The 18070-nt window shown below is 47.6% G+C and overlaps 1 protein-coding gene across 3 annotated transcripts in view; it reads right to left on the reverse strand.

Annotated features, from left to right (window-relative positions):
* Positions 1 to 383: 383 nt before the first annotated feature.
* Positions 384 to 18070, reverse strand: part of LOC143215290 (cytochrome P450 307a1) — a 58586-nt gene continuing 40899 nt past the window's right edge. Inside the window, exons 3-6 of one of the 3 annotated variants that reach the window (XM_076437311.1) lie at positions 10809 to 11040; positions 3789 to 9089; positions 1157 to 1951; positions 384 to 1059 (exon numbers count right to left, since the gene is read on the reverse strand). In XM_076437311.1, the coding sequence (XP_076293426.1) occupies positions 731 to 1059; positions 1157 to 1951; positions 3789 to 4188 (1524 nt within the window). In that variant the 5' untranslated portion in view covers positions 4189 to 9089; positions 10809 to 11040 and the 3' untranslated portion in view covers positions 384 to 730. Of the gene's footprint in view, positions 1060 to 1156; positions 1952 to 3788; positions 15278 to 18070 lie in introns of those variants that run through there. The other 2 variants (XM_076437310.1, XM_076437312.1) reach the window with 2 other exon arrangements.

Here is an 18070-nt window from a genome sequence, read left to right on the forward strand (position 1 = left end):
ACGAGACGAGTCGCGTCGAGTTTTCTCAGAAAAAACTTGCGGCAACTCGATCTTCCGCGGGAAAGAGGGCGAATAGAGAGAGATTAGCGATCGGCTATGGGGGGGCCCCGGTTTTACCTAAAGCGCTCGCTAGAACACGGCTGCTGCAGGGTCAGTCCTCTTCTTTATCAGTCCAAGTCTTCTCTCCTGATATATAAATCGTTGGCTGATCGTCTTCGATTCGCTCGTTTCGGAGGGGAAGTTCACGCGTCGAGGGACGATCAACAATTAGCTAGCTTAAACACCTAGTAATGTCAGTAAAGCTTTCGTTGCCGATGAAGATCGAATCCTCATCGTGTGTACGCGGCCCGTGGCACTCGACCTTCTCTAAAGCTTCGTCTAAACCAGGCATGGGCACGTTGCCGCGGCTCTCGGAGCGCGGAAGCCACGCCTCCCGAGCAAGCCACGCCTCACGGAGAGCCAGCCACGTCTACAATCGCGCTACACAGCGAAATAAACAGAATTCTTTCGTTTCTCCAACGTCAATTAGACTCTGAGGATTGTTCGTTGCCCATGCCTGGTCTGAAGAAAGCGAAATTAATAACGACAAGCCTCTCTTCAGCTCATCCATCGCTGCTCTCAGCTCCCGAAAGCTCCTCCGGAATCGAAGTTCGCCCTCGAAGCTGAGCAGTCGGGCTCGAGGAGTCGGCCCTTATTCTATTGGCCAACGTTCTTCGTCCTCTTCCAGACCCTACCGTCTGTCGAACCGGACGTTGAACGTCATCTCCGGCAAAGCTAGATTGCCGATTGGTATCGTGTAGTTTTCTTTCGACAGCGGTGTGATCATGTAGTTCTTCAGCAACGTTGCCAGGATAGCGAAGCTCAAGTATTGGACCAGTTTGTAGCCCATGCAGGACCTTCTGCCACCGCCGAAGGGCAGGAAGTGTTCGGGTTTCAGGAGTCGACCTTGCTGCACGAACCTGTCCGGAATGAACTCCTCCGGAGAGGTCCAAAGCTCTTTGGACATATTCAGCTCGTAGTTGTTGAGGAATATGAAGGTGTCCTTCTTGATCCTGTAACCTGGAAAGAGGGTAGACAAGTCCGGTTATTCAAGTGAGCCAGATCGATTGGATTGAATTGTTCCAAGATCGTCGAATAAGAAGATGAGGATGCTCACCGGCGATACTGCTGTCCTGATTGGCAACGTGCGGCACAATGGGGCTAGCGATTATCCTGATGGTCTCCAGGATGATGGCTTCAACGTAGGGCAGCGATCCCCTATTCTCCAGCCCGACATAGTGACCGTCGATTTCGAGCGCGTCGATCTCCTCCTGAGCTCTCTTTTGGACATCCGGCTTGGTAGCAAGGAATCCAAGGACCTTCACCAGAAGATTGCCAATTGCGGAGTGTCCTCCAAGGATATCCTCCATCACGAACAACGTAGCGTTCCAGGACATCCTCGGCTCAGCGTCCGTCTTCATATGATTCACCAGACAGTCCAGATAATCGCGTTCAGGCTCGACCAATCCGGTCCAACTGTCCATTCTCTCGTTGACAACGTTGCCGACGACGAATTCGCGGATCGCGTGGCTCCAGTGCGCCATTCTAGCCATGTTTCTGTGATGAAGCGGCATGAGGAACGGCAGGAAGTCCGCGGCGTAGCCTTGGTTCACCTCGAAGAACACCTTGTCGAAGTTCTCGACCATGTTACGGAATCCCGCGTGATCCAGCGGGAAGCTTTTCGAGCACAGGTAGGTCATGAAGATGTTGGCGCAGCTGTGGAGGATCAACGGCTTCGCGTGGACCTTGCAGTTTGCCAGGGAATCCAGGTGCGTAGTCAGAGCTTCCATCTCGCCGCCGATGATGCCGTTCAGGTCGTTGTAGCGCGCGGAGAACGCGCGGGGAAACGTGTGCGCGCGGAGCATCTCTCTGCGCGCTTTCTGCACCTCGGACCAGTTGCAGAAAGCGAGAGCTGAAACATTTGAAAGAGCTGTGCGTTAGGCTGGTGAGCTACCGAGATTGTAAGCTTGATGTGTGCCATTTTTGTGTAAAATTTGGGAAGTAATGAAATTATTATTGGAAGAGTAGTTCGTTGAGAATTGATAGCTTAGAAAATTGTACAATCAGAACTTTCAACGGATCTTTCGAATCGTTCAAGTGAATCTCCATCGAGAGAGTCTTTTGGAACAGTTATTACGAGGCGGACGGTAACGGAGATTCTCATTGATCCTGATCGAGCGACGATGATCCCATCGGCGCGTTAAACTTGACCTTCGAGCACGCGCACAACGCGTCGACGCGTAGCGAACGCATTTCGAAATAACTCGGTTGTCAGGCGAAAAAGGAAAAATTCGTCGACTCGCTCGGTTCGTTCTCCTCTCCTCTCCCTTTCCTTAGACCGGGAGTCCTCTCTTCCTCTTTCTCTTTCTTGGGGAACAAGCGACACGCGGAAATGCAAGCCGGCAGATGCCGATCGAGCGCACTCCGCAGAAAATCGATTCATCGGCGCGCGAGCCGGCTCGATTTGAAATCGAAGCGGCCGCGAGCAGAACAGGAAGTGACCTGGTTTCTCCGTGTAGGATACCATTGCTAGCTCTCTGTGCTGGGAGATCCACGATTCTGGGAAGTTACACGCGATTCTCGGATCTACATTCGATCCTCGAGCCGTGAATCGATGTTTACGGATCGAAACACTGAGGAACTAAATATTATTTAGTGAAAGAGATCGTGAAGATTGACACTGCCCTTCTGGAGGGTATAGTCTCATACTCAATTCATAAAAAAAATTGTTAACGGAAAACTAGAACGAATAATTTCCAAATTCGATGACGAGGCACTGCGAAAGTGCTCGTAGCGATTTACAGGGGACCGAATTCGGCAAAATATTGGACGGAAATGCGTTGAATAATTAGCGGAACGGGTGATGAGACGTTTGGAAAGTGATCGCGGCACGGTCTAATCGTGGGTGTGTAGAAAGAGAGAACGGAAAACGGTGGGGCGCGGGTCTCTCTCTCTCTCGAGTGTCGGAATCGCCTCCGGTGGATCAGCCTTGATCCTGTTTGCCGGCTGGCCAGGTGAGCCAGGAACGCGTGAAAGTGGTACCGTGACCTTTGCCGGGGCTGCACTTGGTACCGCTTCGCTCTGTTGACCTTAGCACGGGTTTCGGCTGATGTTGGCTGACCAAACTCGAACGAAAGCACGAGCCGCGCGAAAAATAAACGGGGCCGGGCCGCTCACGTGTAGCACACGATAGCAAGGTCGTTAGCATGGGGAACGAGTTTTCGCCAGCCTGTCCACCAATTTCAATTTTTCGCCTCGGAAACCCTTCGATCCGCCGATCGACGAACGAGCAATCAATTTATCAAACCCGTTTAATAACTTTGACACTAGATTCGCGTTCTGTAATTTTATTAACAAACATCGACGAGAAGAAATCAGCTGTCCCGAACACGATAACGTAACGATTACGGAAAGATCCGATCTTTAAATAGAATCAGCGGGTGAAACGAACTTGAAGAAGAAACCACCTGTCTCGAAGCACGCTAATCTCCGAGAACATCGTCTCCGATTCGCCAGGAATTCGTTCAGCGAGCGGTTACGCAACGGGCAGGACCATTCGAATAATCGGAATCCGGCGGTAGTTTACGGCACGTCTCGGCTGTCACGTCGCGGTGGGTCGTCTAATGAATTCCGCTCGTAAAATCGCGGTTCACAGTGATCGTTAATCGACTGTCAAGGCTACGCGGAAGGAAGAAGCAGAAGAAGAAGAAGAAGAGAACTCGAGAGAAAAAATAAAGTGGTATTCTTACAATTCTCCTTATTCCCGCCGAAGAGTAGATGATATCTGGCGAAGTTCGGTCTGGAGTCGAAATGGTGTCCCTTGATGGTCAGCACTTCCCGGATGTTCTCCAGCCCGTTGACGACCACGCACGGCATGGATCCCATTCGCAGCTTGATCACCTGACAGTCGTAGTCCCTGACAAGGTCGCCGAATGCTTTGTAGGGCACGTCGTATCTCCCGAGGATGTGTAGAGAGCCTAAGATCGGCCACGGTTTCGGTCCAGGTGGTTCCGGCATGGTGTCGTTCCATCCTCCGAGGATGTCCTCCTTGGACGGTTTCTTGGATCGTAGGTGATCCAGGAGGATCACAACGAGCGCGACGAACGTGACCGCGATCAGGAAGCACGTGGTGGCTGTCAGAGGGATCATCTTAGCCGGTGGTGGTCTGCGGTTGGTTTCACGGTGTTCTCTCTCTCTGTCACAAGCGTAGGGTATGCACAAGCGATCGGCGCTTGTTGACAGTGGATATCGGCGTCCGGTGGCAGTGGACAGCGGTCGATGGGACACCGATGACGGCCTCGTCGAAACCGAAAATCTCACTTTCTCCCGGTCGAGAGAGACTCGTTACTCTCTCTGTCACTCTTTCTCTCTCTCTCTCTCTCAGTTTCTCTCGAGGAGAGGATCTCGTGGATCTCTGTACGTGCGTGCGTGTGCGTGTGTGTGTGGAGCAACGCGATATCGCGATCAGTAGATGCTTACTACCGGTTCAGCGTTTGGATGACAGAGTCTCTCGGAGGGCTCTCTCTCTCTCTCTCTCTCTCTCTCTCTCTCTGTGTCAGTAGCGAAGAAAATTGGTTGTCAGACACAGTGTTGTGTTGTGTGCCGGTACGGTGTGCGGTGTGTCGCGGTGTCGTGTCGTGTCGTGTCGGTGGATAATATATCGGTGTCGGTTGGTCCCCGTCTGTGAACGGTCTGCCGATCTGGCTCGGTCTGTGGGGATAGGATGGTTGCCCGGCTATCTTATATAGCGGCGTAATGTAGTCAGCACATTTGCGTCGCCTGTGCGCCACAACCCCATACATATGGACGAGGGCAGAAGGGGGAGGTGGCGATAGAAGGTGCGCGCAAGGGGAAACGGAGGGGGAGATCCAGAAAGGTGAAGGGGGCTGGAGGAGCAAGGGATTCTCTACCAAGAGAGATATACACACCACACACACCACACACACCACGCCGACGAACGAGGTGTGTGCCGACTGACACGGGGAGGGGGTGGAGACGAGACCGGGGCGCAAGGAGTGGGGTCCAAGTAGGGCCCAAGCTGGGCCAGACTGGGTAACGAAGGGACGCTTCTTGCCCTTGACTTCTCTCCTTAAGGTGCCATCGGGTTTTCTGGCAGCGACCACGGTGGTGTGCGCCTCTTACAGTGTCCGGCAGCGAGCACAAACCAAGACCGGCTGCCGCTCTTCTGAAACGCATGCTCCGACACACGAACCGATTCGATCCTGCCGATTTCGAGACGATTTATTCCGGTTCGATTTGCGCGATGATCCCCTTCCTTCTCTGCCCGCAAACCAACGAATCGCTCTTCCAGCTGCACCACGACTGAGAAAACCAGACGTTTTTCCCGCGAGACCAGCCCTTCGAGCTGCTCCAGCTCTCTGATGGGCCATTTAGGGTCGGCGATGCTAGCAGCGGCATTGGGTGAGGAAAAACTGATGGCAATTGGCTTCGTGGGACTGTGGAGGGACTCGGACCTAGGGGACTGTCGCATCGCGCGTGGGAATCGCGATCCTGATTAAAAGGGAGGTCGTAATTGAACGATTTTGGTTTCGTGCTTTCTGCTGGCGTTTGGGAAGACAGCGATTGTTTTTATAGAAATTTTTTACCATTGAAGAAGGTCTGATGTAGTTGAAGATCGTTGAAAATATTTGTGACGCCTATGGAGAACGTGTTTGGGACTGGGACCTAGGGGAATCGCGATCGTGATTAAAAGGGAGGTGGTAATTGAACGATTTTGGTAGCATTTGGGAAGATAGCAATTATTTTTATAGAAATATTTTACCATTGAAGACGGTCTGATGTAGATGAAGATCGTTGAAAATTAGGTTTTTCATTGATCGATTTTGGTGTAATACTTTCTCGTAGCACACATTTTCACAGAAATTTCCTTCTATTAAGATGCACGACTTCTACATTCGATGTTTACCATTGAAAACGGTCCGATACAGTTGAAGACCGTTGAAAATATTCCTGGCGCCTATGGAGAACGTGTTTGAAGCCCAAGAAAGTATCAAAAGTGGTTCTCCAAGTTTAGAAATTGAGTTTTCCTCCTCTTCGACAAACCAGTCGACAACAACGTTCGATATCGATCAATTAAAAGCTGCAGGACAAGATTGTGAGCGTTTTAACTCTACCACTATTTTTCCTCAAGTAAACTGTCATAGAAACGATTTGTAAAACGACCTTGCATCCGGTATTGAATTATAGCACTGAAACATTTGATGACTGCAAGCATCGACCGCCAATTTTTGCGAAAGGTTAGTTGTCCGCTGTCAAGATCGAATTTCGTAGCTTCTGAAAGCTCAGCTGTAAGTCTTCTACTGTTTTTTGGGATGATTCTTTCTTTTTCAAGAGGTAATTTCCAGAGCTGATTATTAGCGTTCGTGTTCTCGTAGTCTATATTCTGCAAGTGATTATGCTCGCCCCTGGCCTTGAGAGATTCGAAAATTTAGCTCGGCCACCGACAAACACTCATGTCGAAAGTTTTGGCTCCATTTCTCGTAACGCGAGTCGCGAACCGGACACTTGATGCGCGTCCGCAACTTTTCTGAGTGTCATGAACGTGACGTTAATGCTGGCCACGGTCGCGGGATCGATCGATCGTCGCTGCACTTCCTTGGTGAATCGCGGTACTGTACCATAATCGAGATCGGAAAGGAAGAGCACACTTTCGCTGACATTTTACAGGTTCAACATTTACCTGGAGAATTCAGATCCGAAACTGTAAATCAAGTTTCTGACGACTGCACTTCGGATTTTGTGCGGCTGTTAGAAAAACGAGTGGAGAGAAGAACTTCCACACATTCTATTTTCATCGTATAGATCGCCGTAGTGAAAGAAAGGAAATAATGAAGATCAGATCACTTTCGCTAACATTTTCCAGGTTCAACAATTATCTGGAGAATTAATATCGAAGCTGTGAATGACGTTCCTGACGACTAGACTTTTGATTTTGTGCGCCTGCGACAAAAACGAGTGGAGAGAAGAATTTCCTAACATTCTATTTGTCAATCTACGGTCATCGTACAGATCGCAGTGATGAAAGAAAGGATCAACGCATCAAAACATTCGCATCAGACGCAGCAATGTCACGACGGAGATTCCCAAACGTTTCCCGATTTCCCATGACGGAGGCTATCGAATTCGATCTCCGGTCAGCCGAACGGTGCTAATTATGGCGGACGCTGGTACAATATCTCCGGATGCGTTGCGACAACTCTGTAACACGAACACTGAAATTTCTGATAAAGATAGCAACGAACCCGTCAGCTTATACCGATCTATTTTGAAACAACTGCGACACGAGATGGGTTGATTAAACTTGAAAAGAGCGACGCGCATCCTGGATCGATCGAGAATCGTCGAGACGTAGAAAATTAGGTTGCAAAGAGGTGATTCGAACCTCGTGCACGTAGTACCATGATGTTTCTAGCTGGTTCTAGCGTAAAAACAACGGGTCGTGCGTCAACATTGAGCGCAATGCGATCATAGTAGGTCACGCAGTAGAATCGAATTTAAGTCGGACGTAATTATTTCCGATGCTGAATCCACCTGATCCACTTCTACCGATCGAGAACGTTCCTCGGATATACCGCACACAGATTCGCAAGGCGAATCCCGCTTTTTTTCTCCGCCGATACCGTACGTTCCACGAAAACTACGATCCTATTATAATACATCACGTTCTGGGAACTCCGTAAACGTCGTCTGGAAGGCTGGATCCTTCCGACATAAATTTGCGTCTGTCCACGTATCATCGTAAAGAATTCTCGTGGATCGGACCCGTCACATTTTCATTTTAATTATCAATTAATTTTCAGTATCGAAAGCATCGAAGAAAAGAAGGAAATGAATTCGTCTAAATTCGCGTGCAAGCAAATTACGTTTCAGCGAGGGTCTTCAGGGTTCCGGAACCAAAATGGCGGCCGAGTAGAGTCGGATCCGACAAAATGGAGGGTCTCAGATTTTTAATTTGAATTATTAAAAGCATCGGAGAAAAGAAGGAAATGAATTCGTCTAAATTCGCGTGCAAGCAAATTATGTTTCAGCGAGGGTCTTCAGGGTTCCGGAACCAAAATGGCGGGCGAGTCGAAGGTCTCGGGGAAGGGACGGAGAACGGTGACCGTGAGGAAGCTTTCAGGTAAAAAGTTGCGAGACAAGAGCTGACGATTGTGAGAAATTGTGGGACAAGGGCTGGCGTGTTATCGTTTGTGACAATGAGGAAGCGCTCTGCCTCTCGGTGTACACTTCGAATTCGTTTAAATCGATGAATAAAACATGAGCGCTAGTGGTGTTGGTTATATGCGCGACTTCCCCCCACCTGGTCCCGTCCGTATTCCCCACCCTCTGTGCGTTTTTTCCCCTCTCGCGGCGGTGCGCGACAGTAGGAGATTGCTTCATCCGTATCGAGAGGCATTATCGAGCGTCGATTTCTGGGAAGCTAGCGGTACCGGCCTCTGGCCGGCAGCTCGAATTCAGCTTAGAGAGGAGGCGCATAACGGGAAAGCTCTCTCACTCTCTTGGAGGCTCTCCTGCCTTCTCCCGAGGAATCGAAGCTTCTTTTTATCCGGCCACTTCCCCTCCTTTCTCCCCTGGGATTTTTCATTTCGCTTTCGATACCGTTGAAATCGATCCTCGCGACGATCCGACGCGACCAAACATCGCGGCGATTCGCTCGAAGACCATAATTTTAAGATTCTCAGTTTTGTCGAGTACGCCGAAGAAAAATTCTGCTGCAATTTTTTATATAAAGCGTGGGACAAATGAGACGTTTGGAGGCTTCGGGAAATTCGTCAGAGTCTCGCGCATTAGCTTCGACGGGAAGTAGAATCGACAGTTCGTGATCAGACGCCTCGACCGAATTCTATCGAATAGCGCTCGTATTTCGTGAATCTCCAGATCCACTTTTCTCTCGAAAATACCGCCACGAACGCAATTTTGTTATTCTTGACTTTCGTTCTATTCTTAGCTGAACTACATCTTGGCCCACGTTGCACAGTACTTTTTTTCCCCGAGTTGATTACTGGTTTGGCAGCATCTATAGAGAACTTCTGAAAAATAAAAGAGACGAACGTGCTTGCATCGTGTCCCAGAAATTCTCAAATACCAGGCGAACAAACACCTGAGGTACCTTCGAAAACATGCGTAGCCCAGTTATACGTGAGGAACGGGTCTCCCGAGGAGGATCTAACGATCCCCAAAAAAGCGATCCACGGTGAAAAGAAACGAAATTCGCTGATCGGCCGCGAAGCAAGGTGACTGGAACAGGACGGGGGCTCGTCAGCTGCACGCGAAATAAAATTGCTTTCGCCAGCTATTATCTATTAAAATATCTCGAGTCACGCGAGGACCAAGTCGTCGTCGATTCCGTGCGAACGATTCGTGGCACCTCTCGAGGCTCATCTCGCGGATCTCTGCCAAAAATCCCATCTGAACGAGAAATCTTTTCGCAAATATCAATTTCCCGGCAATAATCAAGCGTAGAATCCTTCGACGAGAATCGATTTCCTGTTCGAATCTCCACAAAGAGATCAAGAAAGCTGAAACGGGAGAAGAAGATGAAGCAAGCAGGTGGAGGATCCCTCGAAAGAAAGAGAAGGAAAAGGAAGAGAAGCAACAAGCAAAGAAGGAGAATGGGTTTCTGGAAGCCAGTCGAGGATTAAGCGGAATCGGCTGCGGTGTTCGGCGAATCCGGCCGTGTTTTCTCTGGATCGCGGCTCGATCTTGATCCCACGCAGAGCGGAGCCGAGCCTTGGAGCCATGGAATTTCAAGATCGCGGCGCGTCCGCGAAAAGCGGAGCCTCGGCGAGACGAATCGATCCGATTCGATTCGATCCGATCCATTCTCAACAGATATCGCGAAACCGGCCAGACTTGACGAAGGTCCCGGCCAAAATCAAGGCTCTCCGCGAGTTCTTAACAATGCGACGAGATACCGGATGCAGCGGCTTCGTTCTTCCCGACGACGATTTATACAGCGACTGGTTCGGTTTCATTTTTAAGGGTTTTCGTGCCGATTTATCACCGAGTCCTTTCAGTCGCCGCCTTTTACGATCGCTGCCTTACCAGATCCGAACAACAGTCTTCTTTCAGAAACATTTATTCGGTGGATAAAATAATTCCCGCGTCTCGCAGTTAATCAATTATAACTGAATTCAATCGATTGTGTATCGATGCAAAAATAAATGCGCGAAAGTTCAAAGGAGCTTTTTGCAAATTCCCGAACCGCCACGCAGGGAAATGATTCTAGAAGGAGCTGTTATGCAATTGTCGAAGTCGGCGTTGGTCGGCGAACGAAACAGAAAGAGGTTTAATTGCAGCAGTGATTGAGCAGCGGCACGGAAAGTGTGTCACCGAGCCGCGTCGCGTCGGTTATCTCACTTTCTTCGTGAACGGTCAAGTTACTAGAACAATCGGCACCGATTTCGCGGCAGCCGCTTCCGCCATGCTCTACCTAGATCCACACGTGTATCCTCCTCAGCGAAAAAACCCGATTCCAACGGCTTTTTTCCGCGTGCGCTCGACAGCAACCCTCGCTTGCTGAACAGACAGAAAGAAGGAATGCTCGTGTAAAATGAAAAACGCAGACTTTTAAACATTCCCTACAAGCTCGGCCTTCGTCACAGGATCCACGAGGACAAATTCGAGTGGAGACACGAGGATGTCGCGACCAATGCGCAGGAATCGCTCGTACTTCGATCGATAATTTAGTCGAGTTCTGCATTAATTACAAATTCGGTTAGACTGTATTTCAACTTACAAAGACTTACCAAAGGAACCGCTGCGCGCCGGGCCAGAGGAAGTACACGCGTTTATTTTCGGCAGGTTCGAGTGATGGTCCAGCAGATAGATCGGCCAGATAAAGATGGCGTGGAACACGTTTGGTATTCGAATAGCTCCCGAAGGCGACCGCTGCCGAAAATCAAGGTTGCCCGGATTAGCGACGAATAAAATCGACAGGCTCTTCTGGTTTGGCTTGGTCCCCGTTTTCAAGGCTTCCAACTAGAAATTGTAATTGGCAGTGTCTCAAACACCGGAGCCCCTCTACCGATCAATTGGTATAAACTGTTTATATTGAACGGTTCAAACGTGCGGAAGGATCGGCCGAAAAGCTCCAGGGAATATTCCACTGTCCCAGAATCGCGAGAGCTTGGTTTTGGTTGTGGGATTACGAGTTATGTAAGTAATTATTGAAAATGTAACGGCTTGCCCCCTTCTAAAGAGCGACTTTATCCCTCCTCTACTGCATCGGGAAAGACCGCGTGTCCCGGTGACGTTGATCTGCATGTAGCGGTCGTGCATTACGCTCTAACGGTCAGAGACGGCTCATACATGACCGCATACGCTCGCAAACGGTCCGCCTATTTCGCCAACTCGCTCACATTATCGCCAGCACATCAGTGTCTCGCGTCATCTCATTAACCGGTCCCTCGGTCGCCATACTGAACCGAAAGACTCGCGAAATCCTCGAAATCCGTTGGAAATATTGCAACAGTACAGTTAGGAGCAAAACTGATCACATACACTACTTTAAGTCGAAATTACTTTTTTTGCAGAATAACAATTTCTCTGTAAGGCTAAATAAATTATTTTAGTAAATAAATTAGTTTAGTAAATAAATTAGTCTAAAATATATGTTGAAATATATGTGTTTGGTCGGAATTGTGAAAAACAATAGTAAAAATTGATTTTTACATTTTCAGTTGGCCAATAACGAAAATTTCAAAGATGTGTTTGGTCAGGTTGTATAAATTATACACGCTCCGAAAATTTCATTGGAATTGGTCAATTGGTTTACGAGTTATAAACAATCAAAAGTGGTAAATCTGGAAAATCTGGCGAAATTTAAAGAGTTTTGTAAGTACATGGGCCAGGCGTTTTCTAAGATTATATTTCTGTAAAGGTACAATATTTTAAAATTGATACTTTAAATTAAAAAACAGGGGTGACTGATTTTTAATCAATTTTTAGGAGAAATCGAAATTCTACTTCTTGCACGTTCCGTACATTTTTGTGCATTTTAAAGAAGGATCGAGTTTCTGCGGGATTTTTGGCGATCGTTGCAGACTTCTGACGTCATAGGACGCCGACAAGCGAAGCGGGAGCAGATTATTCGACGGTGGAAATGCTCGCTTGCAAAATTCGCGACGGATACATTTATGGACGCGAAACCCGATGGCCGATTCCATACGCACGGTGTGTATGCGTCGTCTTACGCGATCGACGACGGATCGATGGATCGTTACGGGCACGGGGACCGATGCTAATGCCGATCGAAGGTAAAAGTTTTTTCTGTCTCGCGACCGGGATACAGGAAGTCTTCCACGTTTCACGGTGTGTGGAATTGGGACGTTACGCAACACGGCGCCGCGTCGTGCTGCACCGCGATCGCGTTTGCACCGGTAAATCGATCATTAGGATCTATCGAGGTTGCCGGGCCCGTGATCGCCTCTCCCTTGAAATCCTCGCATCCAAACTTTTTCAAATAATACGAAATTAATAAATGTCGATTATTTTAATTCTGGTAATTTTCGGCGGTCCTATTGTGCACCTAATAGAATATTATAAACAAAAAATGGTCACGCTCAATTTAAAGCAGTGGACATGTTAAAAATATTTAAAAACATCAATATATTAGTTTCAGCTTAATAAGATAATTAACTCGCACACAACTTGCAGTATAATTGGTTACACGGAATTTACACGCCTCCGACATAAATAAATTTTGATTCAATAGAAAATAAATATTTGCTCGAGAAGCTTGGATTTAACCGTGTTGAAGACACGGATTACTCGAACCTCTTGTGATCTAAATTAATGATTCGCCGGAGTATCAAGATCGTTCGAGCAAAATTCCGTGAAATAGACGGATGCAAGGATATATCAGGTTCTAGATCGGAGATCGTCGGTAACGGGGACTCGGGCAGGTTGGCCAGCCGAGGAATCGGCAAAATTGGGAGCAAGAAAAAGCGACAACGGTAAAAAGTAGTCCACGCATCTCTGCTCGCATCCTGCGGGCCCTAACGAGCCTGCATCATCTTCCCTGCTTCGTTAGCGACTCTTCAAACGAGATCCTGGGCTCCTGGGACTCGATAATAAATCGCGAGTACCTGATTCTTTTTCAACACCAGAGGATCGAAGTGGAACGAGCGGTGATTACTAATTTGTTAAATGCTGCTTCAAACAGAATATCCGAAACTTCAGTGGAAACCTCGAATGAACAGCAACACATTTTAATTCTTTTCTTCCTTTTAAAAAAAGAATTTGTTTAAATTTTCCGACATTATAAAGTTGATTTTCGAGGTTGAAAAAATTATTTTGTAATAGCTCAATCCTTCTCGAATAAAACAAAAAAAAAATGTAGCTCAATGGGACAAACAGTTCCCGAGATAAAAATTCGTAAGCGAGGCCCGTTTTCGCCAAAATGGGCAAAAATTGAAAAATTTGAAGGCCTGCCATTTCTAAATAAATTCGAAACCGGCAAAATGATGACTTAAACCCCCCCCCCTAATTTCACATGGACTACAACATATTTCATTTAGAACAAAATCGACGATGGCGCCTGCAGAAAGTGATCGATTTGGCATGGAATAGTAACGCCTGGGTGTGGGATGGACGTAACCCATTTTAATTAATTTCTCCCTTTAATCTTATGCATTTACAGCAAAACTGAATACGTGAAATGTAAAACTATGAAGTTAGAAAATACATTGTCATCAAACATCCGCAGTCTAGTAGTGCATGATGGATGTGAGATGATTTAACCAATTTTAATTAATTTCTTCCTTTGATCTTATGCATTCATAGCAAAAATGAACAAACGGAATATAAAACTCTGAAGTTAGTTTCCGTTTCTCACGATTGACTTGCAAAATCTTCATTTCGCACGAACATCCGCAGTATAAGAATGCATGATGCACGTTGTAGATCGTTCGAGGATCATTTGTCACGGTGTGCACTTGTCCGAAATGAATCGGTTCACAGGAGCCGGACACTCGAGCTAGAATTCGCGATCTCGAGGCGAGCAGTTTGGCGAGCAAGAGTGAGGGGAAAGAAGAAGAAGAAGAAGAAGAAACGGAGGCAAGGAGAGAAAGAGAAAGGGGGAGAGAAAAGAAAGAGAGCATAGGCAGTGTGTGGTGCACCTGCGTCACCCACCACGTGGGGTACCACGGTACCCCGGCCCCGATTACGACACTCTTCCGTGTCGATTTATCTCGAGGAGCCGACCGGCCGGCTACCCAGAAGAGCGACAGAGCCAGCGACGACGAGCGCCGGCGGAACCGGTTTTCGGGGCCTCTTTCATTTGAATGTCGCGCCGTTTAATTTCACCCGGGGACGAACTTTCGCGACCAGCCGCGCGCGCGTCTTGATAACACGGTAAATTAGTTCGGGTCAGTTTTGGCAACGATCATGCCTCCGCCCGAAAATCGAAAGTACCCCGCAAACCTACCGATCTACGCCCTTAGTGGATGCAATGCATCATTGATCTTCGTTCGTCGTATTTCGGATAGCCACAATTTTTTTAAATTTATTTTCTGGGTATACGTGCTTTCTGTGATCTGCAATTTTCTTTGAGAGACTGATTTGCTGACGAGGTTCTTCGAGCTTGCAGTATTTATTTTTTGGTCATGGAAATTGAGAGGAAAAGTGGTTTTTTGGAGGTGCTCGGGGGTCCTTAATTTTCTGGAGGTCCCTTCATGATTTTTAGATGGATTTTACTTTGATTTTTTGTTAAAAGGTAACCCTGATAGATTCCTCAAAGATTTCCGGACTTCGAGCTTTTCCAGAACTGTTTCATTTCAACAATACAGAATTCTATTAACACATTTTCCAGTCGATAATATCCTCATTATATTTGAGACTGAAACTGTCTTTTGCATGTTCCACGCAGCGATCGTACTGAAAAAGAAAATCTCAAGAAAAAGAAAGAATCGATTTCGGAAAAATGGCAAAACCAGAATGCCCCTTCGAAGCGTCCAGTTTCTGGATCAGTGGTGAGTCCGAGGCCCTATCATAACAACTCGGTTTCTAAGCGAGTCGCTCATCGGCGCCGCGCAAGTTCACGTGGATTTGCGTCAAGGTAGTCAAGTCTGCCTCCGGAACCTAGGACAAGAAATCAGTACCCGGTGGCTCGTCTATCGACCAATCCGAGGTCACGACCAAGAAGGCGGTTGGGACCTAAGCTATCCCACTGGATGATATCCAGTGGACCGCGGGCAAGGCAGCGGGACTAGGGGGATTCGTTAGAGAGCGTTCTGGTTAAACTAGTCCCCCCGCCCGTGCCCCTTCCAGACCCCTCTCGAATCCCTACCCCCCGTTATAGGTCTCCTCATTACTCACCCCACCAGAATGGAATCGAGAGAAGCGTCGAAAACTCGTCGCGTCGCAGCAAAACCAGAACCCCGGAGGGAGAGTCCCTCGTTTGCTCTCTAGCACACGATGAGCATTTGATGGATAGCCGTGTGAGTCCCGTTTCAAGGTAATCCCGGCCCTTTTTGTAGACTCAAGGACGGGCAAAAATAGCGCGCGACCACTTAGCTCCGCTGTTAAGATAAATCGGCGACCGGTGTCGTAAGACGTGATTTTTCGACGCCCGAGGATACAGCAACGTAGTCGTACCAGCCTTATAGACAGACACATGCGCGTCGTTTCACCGTCCTTTTCGAGTCAAGGTGGCTCGCGGATCCATGGGGGACCTACGACAAAGTCGTATTCGCATCTCGTGGGCCCGCCAAGCTTTGTTCCGAAACAGATTTCGGAACATCTCCGAGGATTTTCGCCCGTCGTTCAAATCTAGGAATTATGGTCCGAGCTTCCTCTGAAGCAGCGGTTTCCAACCTGGCAGGCGCCAAAATTTTCTAACAAATAATTAATTTGTAGTTTTCACTTTTTCGTGATGAAGGTTGGGGACCACTGCTCTGAAGTCTACATCTCGCAAGGTTCCTCAGAAATTTTAGCCAATGCGAGCAGATTATTTTGTAATCATGAACCTGGGACCCAGGATTTTAGAACATGCTCGGTTAATTTCAGCTGAACGATTACGAGATGATTATGGGAATCTCGAAGGGCGTGGAAGGTGTCGATTCGACTTCCGACACCGGTAGCGAACGTTCTCGCCTCCGTTTAGGGTAATCGGGAGAGTAATGTGGAGGAGAAGGGGTCCAAAAACCATCGAGACACAGAGACAGAAAAATAAGGAGAGGGAGAGGGGATCGTGGTAAATTTATTCGCCAGCCGGGAACCGGTGATTTCGATGCAGCGACGCTAATTTGGCTTTCAAATCGGCCGACCGGGTGCATCTGCCTAACTTTCGGCACGGTCTAGCCGCGATGATCGCGACGTCGCGTCAACCTGGACCGCTGCATCCGAAAAATATTCGACTGGACGTGTCGCGGTTCTTTGTTTCCATCGGAATACATCGAACTTGCAAAACCTCGCCGAATCTAGAATCTTGTCTTGACGATTTTTCCCGAATATCGAATCCTACAGTGGCGGACCTTCTTTTCAGACAAAATTGTATTAAAAAGGTTCTTCGGATGCAGCTTCTGGAACTAGGCAGTCAACAATCCTGATTGGAAATAGTTGTATTGATTTATCAAGCTGTTAACCCTGCGATTTTTTAACATTTCTAGGAATATTTCTAGAAGACGAATAAAATGAAGCGAAAAACGCAGTTTATACCAGTATCGATGATACGGCTCGTTAAAGTGGAAGAATTATTAGTTGAATTAAGAAGAAAATGAAAAGCCACTGAAAAGCGACAGCGAACACGAATGACGAGTTGACTCGTCGTCCTCATACTACGTACTAACAGGTTAAAGCTAAGCCTCGGAATAGCTTACAGAAACACTGTAAAATATTATAACATCACAATATAAAACATTAGAACGCGGGCGAAAAACAGAAATGCAAAAGGGTAGAAAGCGACCTCGTTAAACACACCGATAACTGTTGTTCGGTGTTCTTTTTTTCGTGAAAAAGCCGAGGAGGCTCGGGACTCGTTTCTCCCGCGGAGAGCCGAGAGATCTAAACCTTCGCTGCTTAACCCGTATTCCAATTACATCTTGACGCGTAATCAGCCCCGGCGCGGCGCGGAGCAGCGTGGCGCGTTCTCTCGCAGTTCGAACCGCATCTCCCGTACGCGGCCTGCGAAACAAACAAAGAAAAACCAAACGAGAACCCACCCAGGCACCCAGATACCACGCCTTATTCGAGATCAAGTTAACGACGCCGTTCCTAAGTTATGCTATAATCGGGACCGTGGGCTTGTCGAACGGCATCGACTATACGGCTCCGACGATTAAATTATGGATTAGGTAAGTGTTACTCCGGAGAAAACTCAATTAAGCGTTCTCCCCGCATCGCTACGCTGTCACTTTTCCTCCGAAGAAAGCGATTTCGTTGCTCGCGATTACCACACCCCAAAAAACACACGAACCGCGCCGAGAGCAAAAATCCCACGAGTCGAAACACTTGGTCATCGGGTAACCAGGAATTAAATAGTCCTCCACCGGTCTTATGCGAACCACGTTATAACTATACTTAACTCGAGAAGTTTTTTGTGGTAGATAGTAATTCTACGTGAAGAAACAACTCGGAAATTTGATTGGAGGGAAAGTTTTGTCGTATTTTAAGGAAAACATTTTAATCAATTTATAAAAACGTATTGTTAGTATTTGTAACAACTTGTTGCCACCAAAATTACCTGGTTATTTAAAACGCGGCAGAACTTTCCCTCCAAAAGAGCTAATTCAAATGCAAATCATTCAACTGTTGTGCAAGTTTCGACTCAAATGATCTGGAATTATCTGGAAAAGAAACAAATTTTGTATCGTTTGCATCATGCAATTTTTATATTGCCGAAAAATCCGCAGTCTAATTATTATAATTATTCCGAGCACGGTGGAACGGATTCGCTGAATAACAGAAGGGAGCTAAATCGGATCCTACGCGATCGAGCGCTAGGATAGCGTGCTAGATCGAAGGACACTTTCGTCCCGGATCGATAGAAGTAATCGATATGCATCGAGCA

This window comes from Lasioglossum baleicum, chromosome 13 (genome assembly GCF_051020765.1).
Source record: "Lasioglossum baleicum chromosome 13, iyLasBale1, whole genome shotgun sequence".
Lineage (NCBI taxonomy): Eukaryota > Metazoa > Arthropoda > Insecta > Hymenoptera > Halictidae > Lasioglossum > Lasioglossum baleicum.